Consider the following 21,030-nt stretch of genomic DNA (forward strand, 5'->3'; position numbering starts at 1 on the left):
GATACTTCAACTTAGAGCCAACTTTAACAAAACTGAGGAACAGTTTCTGGTAAGAATTTTATCCAGGTAGCACATGCAAATTTAAATTGAATTTTTAACACATAGGGAAGTGTATCTGTTCTCATTTTTTATGGTATAATGTAGTGCCACTGAACTATAAAGGCCTCTCTGACATTTTTGGTTTTTTTACTGTGATAGGGACCAAATGCTAGCAATCTGAGGGCCTAATGTATGGTAACCTGGATGTTCCAGTTTCTTTTCCAGCTCAGTTAGTGCACTCAGCAGCAAAGCCATAAATGGAGCCTGACTCAACACCTTGACAAGTAACCCCATGAAATTAGGGGTACAAGTGACTGGGAAGCTGCCTCAGCTATTGTTAGCACTGAATTCACTTTAAAAACAATAGGGAAATACCATCTAAGCTTGAAGCAATATGTGTTTTTTAAAGTTTTTAAACAGTATTTGTTTTTAATGCTTCTGTATTGTCTATTTTAATAGAGTAGTGTCAACTTGTACATGTGAATAAAATCAGTGACACAAAGTGCCTGGACTGCTTGTACTGCGCTTTTTGGGATCTCACATTATTTTTTTTTCCCTTACAAGGTACTTTAGACCCTGCATGCAAACTGTGGCTTTTGCTTGTCCCAGATATTCTCTCCTGGAATGTAAGTGACAGGCTCCTGTAATGACTAAGGTTGGCTATGAAGTTACATTACGGTTACCATTTCAGCCTCTTATGTTCCTCCTGTAACTCTCCCAGAGATTCTTAACATCCTTTCCCAACCTGAATCACTGTTTTTCCCTTACTAGATAAGAAAAAAACCCAGCTGTACTAGCTATCTTAAATGCTATGTCTTTGAGAATATAAATGTAAAGCTTTGGAGGAAAAATACAGCTTCCTGTTTTCTCTCTCTTATCCTATGAACAGGTATACTCATGCCAACAGGAAAAATTAAGCTTTTAAAAGCTGGCTACACTGAAGTTCTCTATGCCATGGGTTCTTCAGTAAATGAATGAGACTATTTTTACTGAGGATTTACAATGTATTTCTAGAGATTTTTATAGTGTCAATTCTTCCAGCATATAAAAATGAGGTGTACAGACTAATCAGGCTTTTCAATGGCATTGGCTTTTTATAGGTCTTAAGGGAACTCATGAGCCATACTGCAATACCTATTTGAATACAAAGAAAGGATAAGATGAGGCAACTGTGAATCCTATGTGAATTGCCCAACAGTCATGTTATTGACTTCACTTAACAGACAAAGCTTGTACAAGTACACAGGATTTGCTGGAAGAAAATCAAGGAAGATTCTTTATTTGGTGCTAGATACAAGCATTAAATGAAATAGTGTAGGCCAACAGACTCATCAAAAGCCAAGACACAGGTTTTAATAAGACATTTAAATCTCTTAATGGGCTGAACAGCTAAAGCTCCACATCCAATGAAAGCTCAGATACAGGTACCTGGTGGTATTTCATGTGAAACTCCCACCCATCTTTCTTTGTAAGAATTTTACCCTGAAAACATATGTAGCCTATTTATGACTTACTGTTCAGGTGAGCTAGGTGTCAACTATAATGCTAAAGCTTGAAATATATTCCAGGGCTGATATTGGCATGATGTTTATTTTTAGAAATAAAAGACTCTCAGAGGAGCAATAGTAAACAATAGAGTTTGCACTGCTGAGAGCTATTGCTTCCAACAGTATTTCTCTAAGGAATTGCAATTTTAGAAAATTTCTTTTTAGAATGTCAGCAAGATATGCAGCATAAAAGGCTGAGATACTACAAAACATGCACACTAACTAGGTTAATGTGTATACTGTGAGAGTATACATTAAAAATGGTAAAAACATATCTAAACTCATTATAATGACACTAGTCTTTCCTTCCAGGGAGGAAGGGGACAGCTTTAAGACAATTACTGAAAGAATAAAACTGCTTTTTAAACCAGAGACACTTGACCAAAATGATCCTAAGAACCAAGTATAAAAGAGGCTTTGTATGTAAAAGGGACAGAAAGAAGTAGAAGAAAATCCCTGTGAAACCCCTGAAATTTCTATTTATAAGCAACAGTCCTCTGTTCCTTTCAACTGCTACTGTAGTAAGGGAAAGAGGTTTTGATGAGTAGCCAATAGCCCTTCCACCACTCTTAACAGTGACAGGAGAACAGCCTCCAGCTCTGCTTGTGCTGTGTCTGCTTGTGCTGTGTCAGCTTTAGTCAGTGTGCCAAGAAACCTGATTGGGTTGTGGGATGGTGTGTGGTGGCATAGACCACCCAGTACCTCATCTTTTCCCAGTGTTCCAGAACTGTTTGGGGTTTTGGAACCAACACCCTCCTCAGCTCTAGTGGACAACACATCCCAGTTAATATTGGCTATTTGAACTTGTGGAGGAGACAGCTCCATCCAACTTCCTGCTCCAGAGGACTTGCTTTTGGTAAGTATTTGCAGTTCTGAAAGCCAAACTGAACTGAGCAAGGATTAAGACAGGTAAGCTTCTCGGAAGTTCTCTGATGTTCCTGAAAATACAGTTATACTGCTTCAAAAAATACTTCACACTCTTACCAGGAAGAGAATACCATCAGGAATAATTATCAGCTCTGTAACAAATCCAATCCTAAATACAACAATCAGAGGAGTGACACAACATGAAAGTTTTTGGACCCAACAGCCTTTTTAAACCTAAACCCAGGCTTTTCAAGTACAAAGCATGCTTAATTCCATTTAATTCAGAAACAACTCAAGGTGCATACTTTTCAGATAAGCATCTATTTGAACCCAAAATGTCAGGACAAAGGGAATAAACAGAACTCTAATTTCATGAAAGATGGTATAGCTCAGTGTAGCATTCTTGCTCTGCTCTTGTGCTTTAACTTGCCTTTTCCAACTTTACTATCAGGATACAGAAGCATGGGTCATAACCACACGTTAAGAATTGATCCTGTCAACAGCTTGTTAGAATGTGGCAAACTGAGTAGGAAAAAATAAACCAACAACCTCTCACTGACAGCTGCCAGTGGTTTTATAATTCAGGTTGTAAATACAAACTATTGTGCAACAAACAAATGTGACAAAGCCTACCTCCGTTAAATTTGTTTATATGATAAAAAAATAAAATATTAAACTGCTTATAGTGCAACATTCTAATAGCATACATAAGTATACCATGCTTTGTAAATTTACTGTTACATTATTTACAGTACATTGCAATGCTTCAAACTAGAGGTGAAAGAACAAAAACAGGTAATGGAAAACATTTACATACAGGTATGAGCCTTACTATTGTCCACCAAACTATCCAGTTCACTTTGCAGACTTGTGTGTTGTGCACATTCCTGCCCCCTACCACAGGACACCTTTCTGTCAGTGGTCTGCTCTGTCTGTAGATAGTGGAAAGATGTTTTTTAAAAACTGCATAGCCTTCAAGCTTTTCTGTTTCTTCAAACACCGTTTGCAAGGACAGCTACAAAATACATAAGAACTCTATTAATTACCCATATCTGATCAATCTGAAAACTGAGCTCTTGAAGTAAGATCAATAAATTTTAATTTCTGTAGGGCCATACCAAAGCTTTAAAGCCCTTTTCTAGCAGTCTCTTAGAAGAATGGAATTGTATAAGAGGAAAGCAGTTCAAGGATACATTATTTAAAATTCTGGGCTTTAATTGGGAGCTAAGCTCCCAGGGCAGAAGAAAAAAACATCAGAATGTAGAATTATGCGCTGCCTTATTTAATGTTCCATAAAGCTTCTGCTGTGTGCACTGCTCAAGCTGATGAATGAATACAGTAAAAGTGATGCAGGAACTATGTCTACAGTGCTTATTTGATATCACTGTCCTTGTACTAGAAAAATAATGATTAATTATAGCAGAATAATTAACTACACAGGGAGAAAGGACTGTCCTAAGAGCCACTGGATACTTCAAGGAGTTATGTAAAATCCAGTGACTATTGAGAAGTGTCTTAAGGACAACTGTCTTCTAAACATAAGCAAGACTAACCACAGAACTGTTCTCAGGAGTTTGTGACCTATGTCTCTTCTCCTACAACTGCTAAAGGGAAAACTTCTTTCCTCACTTTCTCTGAACAACATCTTTGGAAGAACTTTAGAACACTGCACACCTGTTTCCTAGGCTGCAACAGCCCCAGCAGAACTACTTTAGATGACAACACTGCTTAATCAGGAAATAACTACTATTCTCTTTTTTACATTTCTGCTTATAGCAGACAGGAATCAGAATAACTTTAGGCTGATTTTAGGTAGGGGCAGAAAAGTCAGTGGAAGTTTGAAATTTAGTGTTATCTTTAATTTTTGAGTCTCAGTGTTTAAGCCTCATTTTCAGAAAAGATTTTATAATACCTTAGGACAAGATACTGTACCATACATCTTGTGAATGCTTACTTGTTTGTTCCCAATGCAAGAGAACTGAATCACTTTCTCTACAGTGCATTAGGCAGCTATTAGCCCTATAATGCATTTCAGGAATAAAGAATTTTAAAACGTTTTCCCCAGCATTACTCAGATTAAGCTAAGATTTAGAAATACTTCAGTAAGAGCTCTAGTCTTCCCAGCAGATGAAAGAAGAAAAACCAAAGATTCAAAACACCAATCCATTCCACTGTGCATTATTTCAATAGATTCTCTGTAACTTACAGGCTAACTGTGAAAAAGACTAGCACATTTATGAAATATGCTAATTTGCCCACCAACCCAAGATTTCTGTAGCCTTACCTTCTGTATCTAAAGTAAGAATTTGGGATTTTGTGTTTTGTTTCTCTAACACCCACATTCTTGAGCACTTTGTGCTTGTGCTCTGCGTGGTGATCTCAGCTGTCTCAAGGCAGCATCTCCATACTGAATACCTGAGCCCATTCTTTCTGGATCCAATTCTCCTGATGAGAAACAAAATGGTCACAAGAATATAGATTATGTGCAAATAATACATTCTAAACTAACCATTAACATTAAAAAAAAGCATAATTATATTCTGATCTATTTATGGAGAGATTATCTCAATTCTATCTGCTTTTAGGCAATTTCAAATCTGAATCATTTTCTCCTCTAATTTAACGATATGCCCTTGATCATGATGACAAAGCAATCTCAGAGTTAGGCTGCAAACAAGAAATGCATTTGCACTACCTTGAGCAAAAGAAAGGTCTAAAATGTTTTCTGTGAATACAGTTAAAAACTTCCTGCTTTCAGTGGCTCATAGGCAAAGAAAATAGTACCGTAGATACCAAGCCAAACAAAAATGGATCAATCTGATGGAAGGATTCCAAAAAGAACTGGTCCTCGGGGAAAATGATCAACCTTTCCAGTTTCTGGTATCCACTTCTACCTACTTCATACCCTCTGTCTTCAGAACTGTTCTTATGGCTGTATGGTGGTCTGGCCAAGAGAGACCTCCATGAGATCCTTATAGTCTCCATTTTTGCATGATTTGATAGATGTGTGCTGGCACAAAAAAACCAGGAGCAGTTCATAGAAAATAAGACTTAATTCTGTGGTGGTAGTGCCTCTTTAAAGCAGTCATCAAACTACAGTATTGTGAAAAACTAGCTATACTTTCTTTTTTCATTTGGGTTTTGGATTTGTTTAGGTTCTTTTTGTTTGTTTGTTTAAAATGAAAGCTGCTGTTTGGCACACTGATTTGACGCAGTAATCAGAAAATTCCTTTGAACATACAATATCATATTATTTTAATCTAAAAATTTATGTTTGGCATTAGAAACGTGTAATTAGAATCCAAGACAGACTTTTTGATATGGCCAACACTTAAAACTTTAAAGATAACAAGCAGCTAGAAAAAAGAAAAACTGGAATGCAAATTAGCTGTAATGATATCTAGCATACAGGAGCCTGTCTCCAGCAGAAACCTGCCCACTTGTGTTGAGAAGCTTCTGGTATATTTCTAGATCTGCAAAAGCAAAAATGATTTCAACTGAGAGGCAGAGAGGTCACTTCAGAGAAACAGTTGCTAGGAAACGTCCCTGAATTTTTTAGTATTACTGTTCATACTCTCTTGACTGTATTTCCTGTTACATATGAGAAGCAGAACTTAAGTTATGACTGCCCTGATGTTAGGTTTTTATTCTGGACTACAAAAACTGTCTAATGTCAGGCTTGGTATTTGTAGGGATGCAGCAACCCACAGAACACCAAACCAACACTCAGACCTGACTTAATATAAAGAGGTCTAACCTACACTCAGACCTGATTTTAAGGGAAACATCACCCACAATTCACACCACCACCCCTTTTTGGATATACACATCTCACTTAGACATCCATTCCTATTAAAGCATATGAGAAGCAGCTAGAAAACAAGTAGGTTATTTTACCAAAATGAAATTTTGGGTTTTTTGGTTTAATTCTATTAGAGGACTTTGAATGATGATATTTCCATGTGCACTTTTATTCATTTTAAGATAAAATAAAAGATTTTATAAATAAAAAGCTTAATTTACCTGATTCAATTTTATTGAGTATTTTCCTTGCACACTGTACAAAGGCCTCTTCAACATTTTCCCCCGTTAGAGCACTTGTTTCCAAGAACATCAGCTCTGCATTTGACACCAAAAAAGAATCCTCAAAACAAGTCTGGAATAGCAGGTATAGTAATTCAAAGCATGAAAGCCAGGAGCAATAAAAATATTTTTACAGAGATCTACAGTCAAAAAGCATGGTCCAGAAAACTAACTTTTGATGGCAAAACCACAAAAAACATCCTCTAAAATTTCAGGCACCCTAGAAAGCTGGAATCCTAAGATAACCTGGGCTGTGCATGCAAAACTGCACTTGAAACCAAACTTCATACAGTTTCCCATAAATGGAGGTTATATGCAAAAGCATAGCCATTAACCAGAGTTGGTAGAAAAGACTTCGATTGATAAAAGCAAAACCAGATTTTGCTGATGGGAGGACTGCAGCACAGAAGCTCAGACAAGACCGGCTTTAGCTGACACAGAATATTGTCCTCAGACTAAAAATTCTGAATACTACAGACCAGGTAATAGTTGTCTGGATCCATGCCCTGCACTGAACTCAGTTTTCAAGGAATAAAACTCACTGCTTCAAACAGCAGCACAGCCCATACAACTTTGTTCTCTACAGAGTCTTCAAGATGCTGAAAAATGGGAATTCATGTCCTTCATTTTCTCCTCAGCTATTTGGAGGCAAGGCAATACCTGAAGTTGTATTACATTTCCTACAGAATTTTTCTCCACATAGAGGGTATTATTAAAGGAGCAGCTGTGAGTGAAGAACCACTGCTAATGAGACTTAAGTAGTACATGTAGTTTTCACTGCAGGCACTGCCTCTCTGGGCCTCAGGTACTGACAGAACTCTTTTCTGTAGACAGGGTACAAAGTACAGCCTAACTGCACAAAAATGTAAATGATCTGAAGGATTATGCATCTTTGAATGCTACATGAAGGTTCTGTACTTACCATTTTCCTGTGCAAACCGGGATGCTTCTAAAAAAGTGACCTCACGATCTGCATCAAGATCCTTTTTGTTTCCACACAGTATTATCACAATATTTTGACTTGCTAACATTCTTGCGTCCGTCAACCAATTAGTAAGTGCATTGTAGGTTTCCCGGCTGTGCAGGAAATTAAACCCTTTATTAGGACACACTCACTTCTCATGAACAGATCACTGAACCAAAACTCAGACAACAAATCTGTGTTTGTGGCAAACAAAATGCTGGTAGTCAGGCAAGGCACCTACACATCTCAGTATGCCAGTGATGAACTGGGAAAAACATCAAATTCCTTCATGAAACTATTTTAAAGCTTGAGTTTTTAAAAATCAAAATAAACTAATCACAATATATTAACACACAATTATAAAATAATCACAATTATAAACACACAATTATAAATTGTAAAAATGTGTTAATGTGAAAAGCTAAAATTTTAAGCTCTTATCTAGTTCTAACCTTTTGCGCATGACATTTTGGGATAACAGAACGAGATATTGTTCCACTTGGAATTCAACTGATACTTAAATTACCAGTGGGATTGTAAGAATTTACGAGGCTTGTGCAGATGTGCTTGCTTGAACTTTCACACTGGTGTCAGGACCTACACTGCAGGCAGCCACCCTGCACACACGACTTGCCATTGTAGCAATGGTCAGGGAGAAAGCTTTCAAGCAGTAAGCCTGACAGATGACTTCAGCTGCCCTTAAGCACAGAACACAGATTTCAAAGCCTGCTGAGAGAACCCTTCACTCACAGAACAACAAGCAACAACCTAGTGAACCACCATAAACCAACCCAAAACTCATCTGACAAATATCAGTCAACGGTGGCAGGAAGAACATAAACAAGTGTAATGGTGAGGAGTTTTATTGGCTGCCTATAATATTAAAACATTGAAAGATGCAGAGATGAACAGAATTTTAGCCTGCAGTTAAATAATGTGTAGGCAGAGCTAGATTCTCCAGAGGATGACCTTCTATCCCAGCACACTCATCAGCAGTTTCCACAAGAAAGGGTGCACCACCTTGGTTAAGGGTGGCTGAAGTCTGCTCTTGTTTCTGTGGCAAGGCTTGCTGAGCCAGTGGCTGCACGTGGTCCACCATTATTAGATCAGTGACTGGGGGACCAATCCCCACAAATTTGTGTAAGCCTTTAGGATTGTTCACATCTGACATTCACGGTATCTCATGTAGCAAGTTCCAAAGCTCAAAGATGCACTGAAACAGAAGTACTTATACTTTCTTTCTTTTCTTCCTGCCCAATCTTGTTTAGAGCATTAGGTACTTGGGGAGGAACCACTGTGCATTAATTGGATCTGGTAGTCTATGAGCAAAGGAGATGCTGGCCTTTCTTACCTGGTTATATCATAGACAAGCAAAGCACCTGCAGCCCCTCTGTAGTAACTCCTTGTTACAGACCTGAAATACAATCACAAATACACACTTCTGTGGTGTCTTCACTGGTTAAAATCTGGGTTAATATAACATAATCTGTATTACGAAACAGAATTCTTATTTACATATTTAAAACAAAACATGTTTTTGGACAATGTTATCAGCTGTGCAGCAGCAGAATAATTACAACCAGGATTTTGATGAAGCACTTTGGTTAAATATAGCTGTATGAGGATTCTCAGAGTCCATTATGATCCATGTGGCGCTGAAGGTATACAAATCATCATAATACATGACCAGATACAGAACTGGAGGCTGATATCTGGCCAACACACTGAAGAGACCTCGTTAATGAAGACTATATATCACAGCCCAGCTTCATTTAGTCAGAACTATATCCAAAGGACTTGTCTGATTGAAGACATTTACCTGGATTGCTGCCCAAAACTCAGACTTCTACCATCATTCTCACCTTTGTTAATCAACCCCTCTCCCAAAACAAAGAGACTTCAGACACACACTCCATCCTCCCAAAATATATTTAAAAAATTGATGTCCTATTTGATGGTGAATGTACCCAGGAATCCATTAGATTTTTACTGAGTTTTATGCATGCCTCAGATGTAGAACACTTAAAATACAGCATTAAAAGTGCACTGATTGTTATAAGCTGACAAATTGATTGTTTTTTCTCTAAGAAACTTAAGATATCTCAGTCTTTCTAGAAATGTATTCACCCCAATGAATATGACTGATATTTTTCTTCTTTAACAAAACTGTGTATAATTATACTGTGCAATTGCTTTCATGCAGATTTTGAACAGCTTACAGCTTCCCGACATTTACTTACTCCAACCAATAGAAGGTCTCCTAAACACAGAGTTAAGTGCATACTCTTAGTTACAATAGTTAATTATGAATTTGGCTGGTGAGCAAGATTTTAGGCACCTATTCCACTCATATACCTTAACAGAAAATACCCAATGGAAGACAGGGCAGAAACTCAGACCCTGCAAGGCAACATGGCTCTACCAAAATCCATGGATCTGTGTCACTGTGTCCAGGTTGGAAGGTGAATATGAAAGCAGACAAACAATTCCACTGACCAAAAAGCTTTGCCTGCTTACAAGCAGAGATAAATAATATCCACCACTCACAGCAGCAATTGTAATAACACTTAATAAAATGGCTGAAAGTCATACCTGAACCGCTCTTGTCCTGCTGTATCCCATATCTGCAATTTGACATATTTACCACCAACATTTATGATCTTTGAACCGAATTCCACTCCTATAGTATGATTTGAGTCATCTTTGACTATGAAAAAAGAAAGAAAACAAAACTTTTTTGAAGAATATTTAGAGTGAGTAGTTTTTACAAAAACCAATTTAGATATTATCAAAAACTCCTCAGTGTTCAAATTACAAACTTCCTGAGCCATCAAATTCAGTGCAGCTCATAAGCTCACTGCCACCACACAGAAATGAATGTTCTTACAATTTTTGACCATTTAGTCAATTCAAACTTAGTAGTAAAAAGGCCTGCTTTAAATAGTTTACAGTTCACTTTAATAGGTAGTAAGATACCTTTTGTACACTTTTTTCCAACTGTGTTTTGTAATACTTTGATGCCATTTAAAATTAAAATTAATGAGAATGCACACAGTCTTGACCATGAATATGCAAGAGCCAATTCTTCTTTAATGCACAAAGTTAAGTACTTGCTTTATGTATGCTCTTGATATCACAGAATCTCAGCAATTTACAACTGCTCTTACTAGCAGCAAGGGCTTGTTTCAAGTCTACTCAGAATCAAGCCATGTTCCTTAGTACTTACACATCATTATCCTTAAATATTCCTCAAGAGATAAGGTGAATTACTGTTTGGTTGAAAAAGACAACAGTCACCGTAGATTTACAAAGGTTTCTAAAGGCATATTATTTTTGTTTCATCTTGATACCAAATGTACAATCCAACAGAATTTTTTCTTTTATGTTCATCTCTGAATAACATTCACTATTGAATCTCTATCAGTATTTATCATAGACCACAGTCCTTAACAAAGAAAACAGAGTTATTATTTATCTCAAAAGATGCTACAGGCTTTCTAAACCTACTTAAGCAATTCAGCTTTTCTTTCATTATGTTTTCTAGAAGATCCAAGTCTCTTCTATATATCCAGGGAAACTTGCAGCTGCAAATTATACATCTCACAGAAAGTAAGTCTGTATTTTCACCAACATCTTGTTATATTTATTTGAGAATAACAGATTAATGCTCCATATTAGGTTTTAGATTAAAGACAACCAGTGAGCAATAAGGATTTAAAGCACGGTTCTGAACATAATTCTTTACCAAAATCCTCACCTACACAACTAAGAGAATTAGGGGAGCTTCCTTACCAATGACAGGTACTCATGTAGGCAGAGCCTTTACCTCTAGTACAAAGCACTGGAGAATTCTTACTGTCCTTCATATGTACTTACATTTCTTTTCAATAAATTGGTGTAGCAAACAGGATTTTCCAGTTCCAGCATTTCCTATCACCAAGAACTTAAACAGGAAATCTGAAGATTGAAAGAAAAAAAATTGCTAAATTTTAGTATGGACTCACATTTTTGTTACAAGACCAAACCCACAAGCCAGCTATTCTCTTGTAGCTGTTATTTCAAAGAGAAGGGAATAGATGACAAAATTAGCAAAACAGCAATAAATCTAAAGAATTATCCAGTGTCTCCAATAGTGATGTTACACAGCAAGAACTAAGAATTCTTCTTTATGGAGAGGCAAGAAAGACAAAACAAAGCAGAAACAGCTGAATCTGAGTTCAGTTAAAATAGGCTCAACCACAGGTAAATAGTTGGCTTGTATTCCAGGAATGTGTTTTAAGAGCGTGTAAGGTATTAACTATCATCAACACAAACATATAATGATATCATTTCTCAAAATCTAAAACTCCAGAGAGGGGTGGTTGTAGTTGGGTTTGTTTTTGGGTATGGTTTTCTTTTGTTTTTAACTTACCTTAATTTGAAATTATCTATTAACAGTTTAATACTCATACTTTGATTTTAATCCTTGTATAGCTGGGACAACCACAGTATTTCTCTGCAAAATTTAGAGGGAATAAATAATTTTTATTCTGGGATGCCTAGTTTCACATTTCTTCCACATGTTAAATTAATACACATGTATTTCTGTTACCTATTTATGAGCCATTTATGTCAATGTTCATTGGTAATACACATATTCAAGATTCATGGCCCATTTCTATTGTTTCAACAGTTACATAAAAAGCTTTAATGCTACCACCACAAATCTGCTTTCAGTTTTGCTAAAGACTGAAGAAAGCTTCCCTGTCTTACAGCTCTCAAAAATGGTAAACTGATTAGAAAGCTTACAACTGCTTCCCCTAATATACTGCTACCAAGGCAATCTTTACAGCTCATACAAGATTCCCTATTTATTTTTCTACTAGCAGCAGAATTTTTATTGCACTGTTTCTCTAAGAAAGAGAATGCAAGGAAAATGACTTAGTTAGCAATATCAACAAAAATAAAAACATTAATTTTGTTAAGAGTGTTCAAAGCTGTCAAGTGGGCTACGGGGGTATTGGCCCAGGGGATGGTCAAATAAAAAGAAAAATTATGCTAAGTAAGTCAAAGAACTGATAAAATCCTCTACCAGGACCTCATTTGTGTACTTAGTTTCAAAAATTGAATTTAAGATGCACACAGATCTATGTGTTCATTCCATTTAATGAAGGAATTACTTGTTATAGTATATCAAACACTCCCTAGCAATAGTAAAAGGAACAAGCAAGTTTCTCAAAGGGTAAGAAGAAAAAGGCAGGGCTGTGAGTCCTGGAAGTGTCTACTATTCTTCATCTTCACCTGTCTTCTGGATCTTATTAATACTTAAAATCAAATAATATTTTACTAAGGATTTTTGCTTTTTTTACATTTTGTCCCCCTTGTTTCAAATGCTGTAACAGGCTTGGAATAGATTCTGAATTTTACTCTTCTCAGAAGATGGCTGTTTCTTGCTCACAAATATGACCATTTAAATGCTCAAGACTTTCTGTTTCAAAATCCTTTCATTTGTCACACCCCCACCCAGCTGCTCATACTTTCTGGATTAAAAAAAAAAGTTACAAAATGGATTTTCCTTCAGGTTGCAAAAACTTTGTTAACTCCTCTAAAGAAGGGCCCTTCATGTCATCTCAACTGCAAAACACGCTGAAGCTGAGAAGCCTTCACTCTACCAAGTCTCCACTGTTAGCATGAAATGTATCATAAATAGCCCAATGTGTTAGTTTAAGAAAAAAATCATCTCAAAGAAAGCCAAGTTTCAATTTTTATGGATCAAATATCACTGGTTAGCTGCCTTTTACACCACTTTCTATATTTAAACTACTTTGTGTGTGTGTGTGTAATCTCACTGGTTTTATCACTTTGAGAGTACCTCAAAATGCAAGATATTCTGAGACACAGACATTTAAAATAATCTGTTTCTGATTCTGACATTTTTCCAAACATAAATCTGAAATCCAACTAAAACTGGTTCTACTTTGTATCTGGTGAATGCTGTTTGTCAGATTTCCTCCTTAAAACAATTATAAAATTTATGTTTACCTTCCTTTTTCTCCAACAGAAGCTTCATGTTATTGACAGTACTACAACAGCTACTGCAAACCTAAACCAGGGAAAGACTAAAACCAAAACTCCATTCCCCCACTAATTTGCACTGTAACTGCAAGCACTGGTTGTCAGATGTGGCCTAGGAAGGCGAATTTGTGCAGCCCACAAACCCACAGTGAGCAGCAAACGGAACACACTGCTCCCTTCTGCACAGAGAGGCTGCAGGCCACCCAGGCCTTGGGACAGCCATGTCACTGCCAGACACTGATCTGGAGGAGCATCAGAACAGCAGTGTATTTTCCCCTGAGGTGTTTTAAGTTGAGCTGCTTTATATTTTGCTCTGAAAGCAACAGTGCTATATGGGGATTTTATATTAATGCCTTTAAATTGATATTATCTTTTAGCAGCACTTCATAATAGACTCCTAATTTCTATGCAGATTCTACTGTGCCAGACAAATTTAAAAGAGACTCTCCTACAAATAAATTGCTTAGATGCCAGTTCAATGCCTGCTTACTTTTTAGTAGACAAAAAATAAATTTCTATCTGACAAAATAGCAAATGGGCTTTTTAAGATGAAACTTGAAACTAGTCACAATTAACTTTTTCCACAGGATGAAGATAAGAGAAATGTGTTTTATTCCACCAAACTAAGAGAAATGTGTTTTAGTCCACTTCATAAAATGAAAATATCAGCCTTCTAACAAAAATTTTAAAAACTTTCTCCACCAAAGGCAGCAATGTTTCCAAACACATGTAGACTTTAAGACACTGTTACCTTCACAAATACAACCATGCTTCTATCCTTTTAAACTCATGTAAATTATTCAAACTAACAAAAAGCTTTTAGACTTATGTTATCAGTTTATCCATGAGCACTGGATAACATGGTTCAAGAAATATGGAATACTCTGCACATTCAATCAACTGCAAAGAAGGACAAGAAAAAGGCTTTGCCAATACTAAATGTTAAAAATACCAAGATTTAACAAACTTTAAAGTTCACAGCCCAGCCTATTAACAAATAAGGTAATACCAGGAAAGAACAGGGAGAACATTTTTCATCTTGTTATTCTGCAACTTCTTTCTTATAATGTCATTCTGTATGACAAGCAGTACCACATCAACTACATTTTTATTACTTATTTTAGCACATGATTTAGGATATGAAATGCTTTCCCTTTAAGCTGTACAGATGTATATAAAATTTAGCACAGTTTGGAAGCACAGAAATCAAATGAGATTGGGTAGACGGCTTCTTTTAGACCATCACTGCGGACTCAAACTTTATATATTCATTCTTGGCAATTTCAGCAAATGCAACTCACATTCTAGTGTTTGCACTACTTCTTAATTGCTCTAGTTTTCCTTTTTGGTGTCCTCTTCCCAGAGGAGGTAGTTCACTTCATTTAACAGCTTTTTTTATCTCCTTTTTTTTCCCCTATTGACAAAGCAGCTCAGAGCTCCAGCATTCCAGTCAGCTGCCAATGCTGTCACCCTAGAGAAACTTTTCCCTAGAGAAACTTTTCTTTTGAATTCTGTTGTTCCTCCTTCATAGAAAAGCTGAAAAGCAACATCATTCAGATGTTACAAATGCTTGCTGCCATGCTGGCTACTGAGAAGGTCTAGAAAAGTTAAAGCACTTTGCCTTCAAATAAGATCATCTTTATACAGAAGGGATTTAGGATCAAAACTGAACTCTGTGCTAAAGGGAAGAAAGGTTACAAAACATGCACTACAGAAATCATAAGGAGATGAAACACAGCATAGCATGGCTGTTTAAGGAAATAAAGCATTATAAAGAATCAGCTTACTCCCCTCTGAGAGCTACATGCATCACCTGATCCCAAACGGTGATAGGGTGCAGGAAACAAAACATTTTCTAGCACAGGCAAAAAGGAATAAAATTGCGGCTTCACCCTAAAGACGCACCAGCAGCACAAGCTGTTAAACTACATAAATGACATAATATCTTTTGTGCTTGTTTTTTTCTTTTGGAGGTGGTGATGCAGTGTGAGCTGAGGGGAAAGGAGAAGAGAGACAATTGTGGGCTTTGACTGAAGCACCAGCAAAAACAGATGGTTGGTGTGGCAACCACCCCCAGACATCCAACCTCCTCCTTTGACGGAAGTCTGCTCCAGCAGAAGAAAAGTCAAACTGCTTCTGAGATACTGTAGCTTAGTCATCAACACACAATGAGAATTAAATTGTTTCCTTCACACTGCTAATACAGTAGGGTAGGGGGGAGTCCAATATTATATCCCCAATCTGAGTTTGAAATCCTCCCAACTCCTTGCTATAGAGTAGAATTTATATTCACTCATGCTGACCCTTTGGAAACTCTCCCATTCATGGCATAGGGCAGGAGGAAAGAGTGCTCTGAAGCATTCCTACTGGCACATGCTGTCTCTAAATGAAAAGAGGAGCTATTCCCACTGCTTACTCCTTTCTCTAGCAGAAAGTTAACAAGATAAACAGGTAGATCAACCTGGCTCTATTCCAATCTGCAAAAAGAATGCTTCAGAGAGGGAAGTTCTGCTTCCTTACAAGTGAAAGAGCTATGCTCTCTAAGGAGTAAAACCAGGGTGATAAATGCAAATACCATCAGGTAAATGGTGAAGGACAGGATGTCGAGAAAAAGACAAATCAAATTGTCCAGACCAAACAGAATTATTTTCAAATGGATGGAAAGACTATACACTCTCTACCAATGACAGAGACTGGTAAACTTATGTGACCAGACTGGGATTTGTAGATGCTGATGGAAAAAACACAAGGAACTAAGGAGTGAAGAGATCTGACTTGAATCTTACACATTGCATTTATTCAATGCTAGTACAACTTCCATTCTTCTACCATTTAAAATCCAAAGGTCGCTTTGCATCTATTTATTAAGAATAAGTGACTTTCTGTCAGGCTGTCTTTACCACAAAAACATATATATTTTGCACTGGGAAGCGAGCTAAAACATGCATGTGTTGTTATATGGCAATTATCTACAGAAAGGCCATTACATCTCAGAAAACTTGAGTTAAAAGAGTTTTCCTATGAATAAGAGATCTGCTTCCAATGTTAAACGTCAAACTTCTAAAAGAATGACCCTTTTCTCCCAAAAGCAGCAGGAAAATGTTCTTTCCAAACCCAATCTCAAAATTCATGGAGTTATCTCGTATTCATGTTTGGTTTGGTTTTGGCACTTTGTATCAGAATAAATTGAATACATAAGAATTGAATAGATACTGAACATATAAATAATTGAGCAGATAAGAAAGCTAAGAACAGAAGATACACAACTGATGTAATAGATCTGCAGGAGTGAAAATACGAATTGTAAGCAAAATTTAGTGTCAAGACTGAGAAGCTGCAGAACTTTGTTTGAAAAGAAGGAAGAGACAAGAATCTAAATAATTGACAGAATGAGTTGTGAAAAGTGAGTGAACAGAAAACCTTCAAAGAAGACAGAATTTGACATGGAGGAAGAAACTGAGGGAGGAAAAATCCCAGGAGACATGAAATTAACAGTGGCTGCTAGTGGAAAGACTCCTTATTCCCTACAGATTAAGAAAAATATTGAAAAAAATAACCCCCCTTTCAACAGAAAGAGAAGTTGAAACCTCACAGCAAAATTAAAGTCCTATAAAAGACAGACAGCAAAACGTTACTGGGAAGAAAAACACCAACCCAACCACCAACCAGTTTCCTGAGCCTATCTGTATGGGATAAAAAGCTTGAGGTTACATAATTAAAATGGTAATAATTCAGGTGACAAGAAAAATCTAATTCATGACTAAGGATTTACAAGCTACAGGGATTCCAGGAGGGGGATACAGTGACCCCTAGTCTCAGTCACCAGGAGGAAACTGACCTAATACTTCTCCCATCCTCCATGGCCATTGGAACAGCTGGTCAGCAACAAACCACTCTTTGTTAGGACAGTAAGCACATGAAATCCACAGAGATCATCAAGCACAGAATCCATAATCTAATCACATGGTACTGCTAACTTTGATTTGTCAACGGGGCTGCTACATATGTGGACAGGACACTGCAAAATTAGTTACTGACTACTGTTATGGTCAGAGATTGTAGAGCCATTAGTTAAACTTTATGCCATAACTTAGCTTTTCTTCTTCTGTGTTCTCTAGAGCCTGACGCTCTCAAGCCTTCTAGCTCTGAATTTTTTGTAGCCTGTGAGTACACAGGACAAACACAGAAACTCCAAAAGGTAATATATCAAACAAGAATTAAACAAATAACAGGAACAAAGCTTCATTTCAAGGGCTTGTTTTCTCAGATACCAAAATAATACGAAACAGCTCCAGTGGTTTACTATCCCTATTCTGCATCACTGGAACAAAGCAAAAAATGTTTCAATGTTCTGGTTTAAGATACCAATCATCTATTTGGCTTACCTAGTATAATTACAGCATGAAAGGAGGAGCACCACTGAAATGCTGTCATCTCTGGTTTTCTACCAACTCTTTTGCTCAGAGACCACCATAAGCATGGCCAAAGTGTTCTAGATCCCAGGAGTACAGAGCATGAAGAACTTGTTTAAACTCAAATCTAGGTGGGCAAAGCACAGCCCTCTGGTTGCTACATGTAACTTTTACGTGTTTCTAGAACAGCTGGACAAAAGAAGCAGGGTTTGAGTACCCTAATGTTGGCACTCCAAGGGCCGCCCCACACTCTTGCCTCTTTCTACCCCTTAGTTCTGCACATTTGCTGTACACCAAAGCACTGACCAGTAGGACAGAACATCAAGCACTGATGACTACAGTATTGAAAATAAAATGACAATCAGGTCACTTGGCCTACTCCTGATGGACACCCCAACCTCCAAAACAGTTTCCAGAGTTGTTGTGTCCAATTTTGCTTTGATTATTCAATTATTCCCTATTCAATTCTGATCCTACTCTCATGGACTAGGAATATGAAACTACCACATGGCTTTAGAAAATATTTATATGTACAACAGCATCTTTATACTGGAAAATATCAAAGAACTGTATGTTATGGAAAGAGTAGAAATCTATTTAAAACAGAGATTCAAGTAAAATGATAAAGAAAATAAATTAATACCATTCAGTTGCCTCTCATCTCCTCCACCTAGCCAGCAACACCAGCTCTGCTTGCTTCTTTGACTCCCCACTTTTCTTTGATGCTTCCCAGCGGCGCACTGGACACACCCTGTCAGTGCCTGCTCTCCGACTTACTCCATCGGATGTTTTCCTACCAGTAGCAGTCAGACACCCATTCCAACACAGGGACATACGACCATACCCACTCATCTTTTTCCCCCCAACCCACTCTCACAATCAACTCTTTCTGACGCCTGCACGTCTAAGACAACAGGACCGAATCCTTCACTGACGGCAGAAGCACCCCCGTCTCCAAGGAAAGGCAGGGGCAGCTTTTCCCAGCGAACAAGCACTGCAAGTTTCCTGCTGGACTCCCCGCGCCGCAACAAGCAGCGCCCAAGCCGCTCCCTGCAGGATAACTCGGAGCGCTCCTGCCGGGCCGGCCACGGGCGGGGCAGGCGCTGGGGGCGCAGGGCAGCGGCGGGCAGAGGGGCCCGCCCGAGCCCGGGGAGCCCTCACGTCACACCGGCTTCTTCCCCGCTCCTCAGGGGGCCCTGGCCGGCCCCGGGCCCGCTCCCCCGCAGGGGAGGAGGGAGACGGAGAGGGGGATCCCCTCGCCCCGCCCCCGGATCCTACCGTAGGTCTCGGACATGGCACTCTGCGACATGCCGGGAGGGGTGACCCCCGCCGCCGCTGCTCGCTGCCCGCCCCGCCCGGGGTCGGCGCTGCCGGCGGAGGGAACCGAACAGGCCCCGCCGCCCGGGCCCGGCTCAGCCCCGCCCAGCCCCGCCCCGCCCGCGCCGCTGCCGCCGCCGCCGCGCAGGCGCGCCCGGCCCTGCGGGCGCCCCCCCCTCCCCGCGCAGGCGCGACAGCGGCCCCGCCCCCAAACACGGCGCACGTGCCCGGGGTGCTCCCGACCGCTTTCCTCACAGGGAAGGCGGCGGCTGGAATGCGCTCCCTCAGCGCCGGGGGGATGGCGGCGTCGGGAATGCGCTCCCTCGGCGCCGGGGGGATGGCGGCCCCAACGCCGGCTCCTTACCCGTGCGCAGCACCGACTCACACACGTAGGCGCTGCTCCCGCCGTTCTCCAGTTTTTATTCCAGTTGGCGCCAAGCAGGGAGCCGGGCCGTGGCCCGCGAGAGGCTGGCTCCCCGGTCACCGAAACGTTACACTATTTATACATTTTAACAAACAAAGGCGCCGGCGTTCCTTGGTTACAAGTTACAAAGCTTTTTTTAAAATTAGCTCTGAAACCCTATTTGCTCGTCATTCCTCTCCTTTCTCACGGTAATTATTCCTCAGGAGCAGTTCTGCTCTCCTTCCGAGCCTGGGGTCGGTGTTGGGTAGGTGGTCAGTGAGTCGGTGATCGTGATCTCCCACTGCCGGAATTGCCTTTCCCCCAGGCGCTGCTCAGTCCTGACTTCACTCCTGGCGGCTGTCATGTAGACATTCATCCTGGGATTGTCTTCCCTTTTCCTCGTAACAAAAGATTGGCCGAGCATACAATGTTCACAATGCAATTGCTTAATTGTAACTGCGCATTAGCTACTGATAACAGCAACAAAAAGTTGCAAAGTTTGGTTCAAATCTTCAGGGGCTAGACACCAGCGGTGCCTGGCCTGTACTACTCTTTGCTGGCTGTCTTTACTCCCCTGCCAGCCCTGGTTAGTCTGGCAGCAAAGGGCAACACAGCTCCCACCACAACAGCCTTTCCATCTATGCCATTCCTAAATAATACTTCCTGTGTATCCTCCACATTTTCCTTTCTTCCAGTCCTTAAAAAAAATCCACTTCTCTTATTTCCTCTTCTGTTATTTCTGGCTATTTTTATCTTCTTGCTCACAGCTTCCTATCCTTTCCACTTCTCCTTCATCTCCCAAGCTGTAGGAAAAACTGCCTCTGCCTATCCCAGCCACCTCCTTGCCAAGTCCTTAGCTGGTCAGAGGTCAGCTTTGAAGCTCCCGTCTCTAATCAGTGGAACAACATGTGCTGAGCCAGCACCAAGAGCCCCTCAGAGGATCTGCTGATTGTTCTTCTTGTTGTGGGTACATGCAGACAAAGAAACTTGCCACATTTTTCGAAGAACCAACTCCTTAATGAGTTCATACTGTTAACAGTAATTGGAGGTTGTATAAACAGGTCCCCAAAATCAGCACAGCCCTGATGTACAGAAGATATTGAGGCCTAAGGTGTCACATGTGAACGTTTCTCTGGGGCATTTGCTCTCCAAAATGCCGTGGAAAGCTGAAGAGCCTTTACATGAGCTGCACAGACCTCAGTATGTCACAGATGTGAGCTTTGTGTCTGAAAGCCGTCCCCCAAAATGGTACATTCTGAGGCTCAGGTTGGGCTTTAAAGAAGTTTGGTCTAACATCACCAAGTCCCTGATGTTGGTTATTTTTACTCAACCCCCCATGTCCCC

The 21,030-nt window shown here is 39.4% G+C and overlaps 1 protein-coding gene across 1 annotated transcript; it reads right to left on the reverse strand.

The window, feature by feature from the left end:
- Nucleotides 1–1,222: 1,222 nt before the first annotated feature.
- RAB4A (RAB4A, member RAS oncogene family) lies at nt 1,223–19,390 on the reverse strand. The gene is made up of 8 exons (XM_030945198.1): nt 19,245–19,390; nt 11,377–11,457; nt 10,093–10,207; nt 8,852–8,914; nt 7,459–7,613; nt 6,477–6,572; nt 4,738–4,898; nt 1,223–3,468 (listed from the first exon to the last, which is right to left on the reverse strand). The coding sequence occupies exons 1-7, from the start codon at nt 19,273–19,275 to the stop codon at nt 4,783–4,785; spliced, it is 657 nt and encodes a 218-aa protein (XP_030801058.1). The 5' UTR covers nt 19,276–19,390; the 3' UTR covers nt 1,223–3,468; nt 4,738–4,782.
- Between the last annotated feature and the right edge of the window lie 1,640 nt (nt 19,391–21,030).

This window comes from Camarhynchus parvulus, chromosome 3, assembly GCF_901933205.1.
Source record: "Camarhynchus parvulus chromosome 3, STF_HiC, whole genome shotgun sequence".
In the NCBI taxonomy this organism is placed as follows: Eukaryota; Metazoa; Chordata; class Aves; order Passeriformes; family Thraupidae; genus Camarhynchus; species Camarhynchus parvulus.

Coding starts and splice junctions, on each gene's coding strand:
- RAB4A (XM_030945198.1), bottom strand. CDS start 19,275: ATGTCGCAGAGTGCCATGTCCGAGACCTACG. Junction 7,614..8,851: donor CTTGTCTATGATATAACCAG/GTAAGAAAGGCC, acceptor TTTCCTGCACAG/CCGGGAAACCTACAATGCAC. Junction 6,573..7,458: donor CCGGTTTGCACAGGAAAATG/GTAAGTACAGAA, acceptor TGTCAAATGCAG/AGCTGATGTTCTTGGAAACA.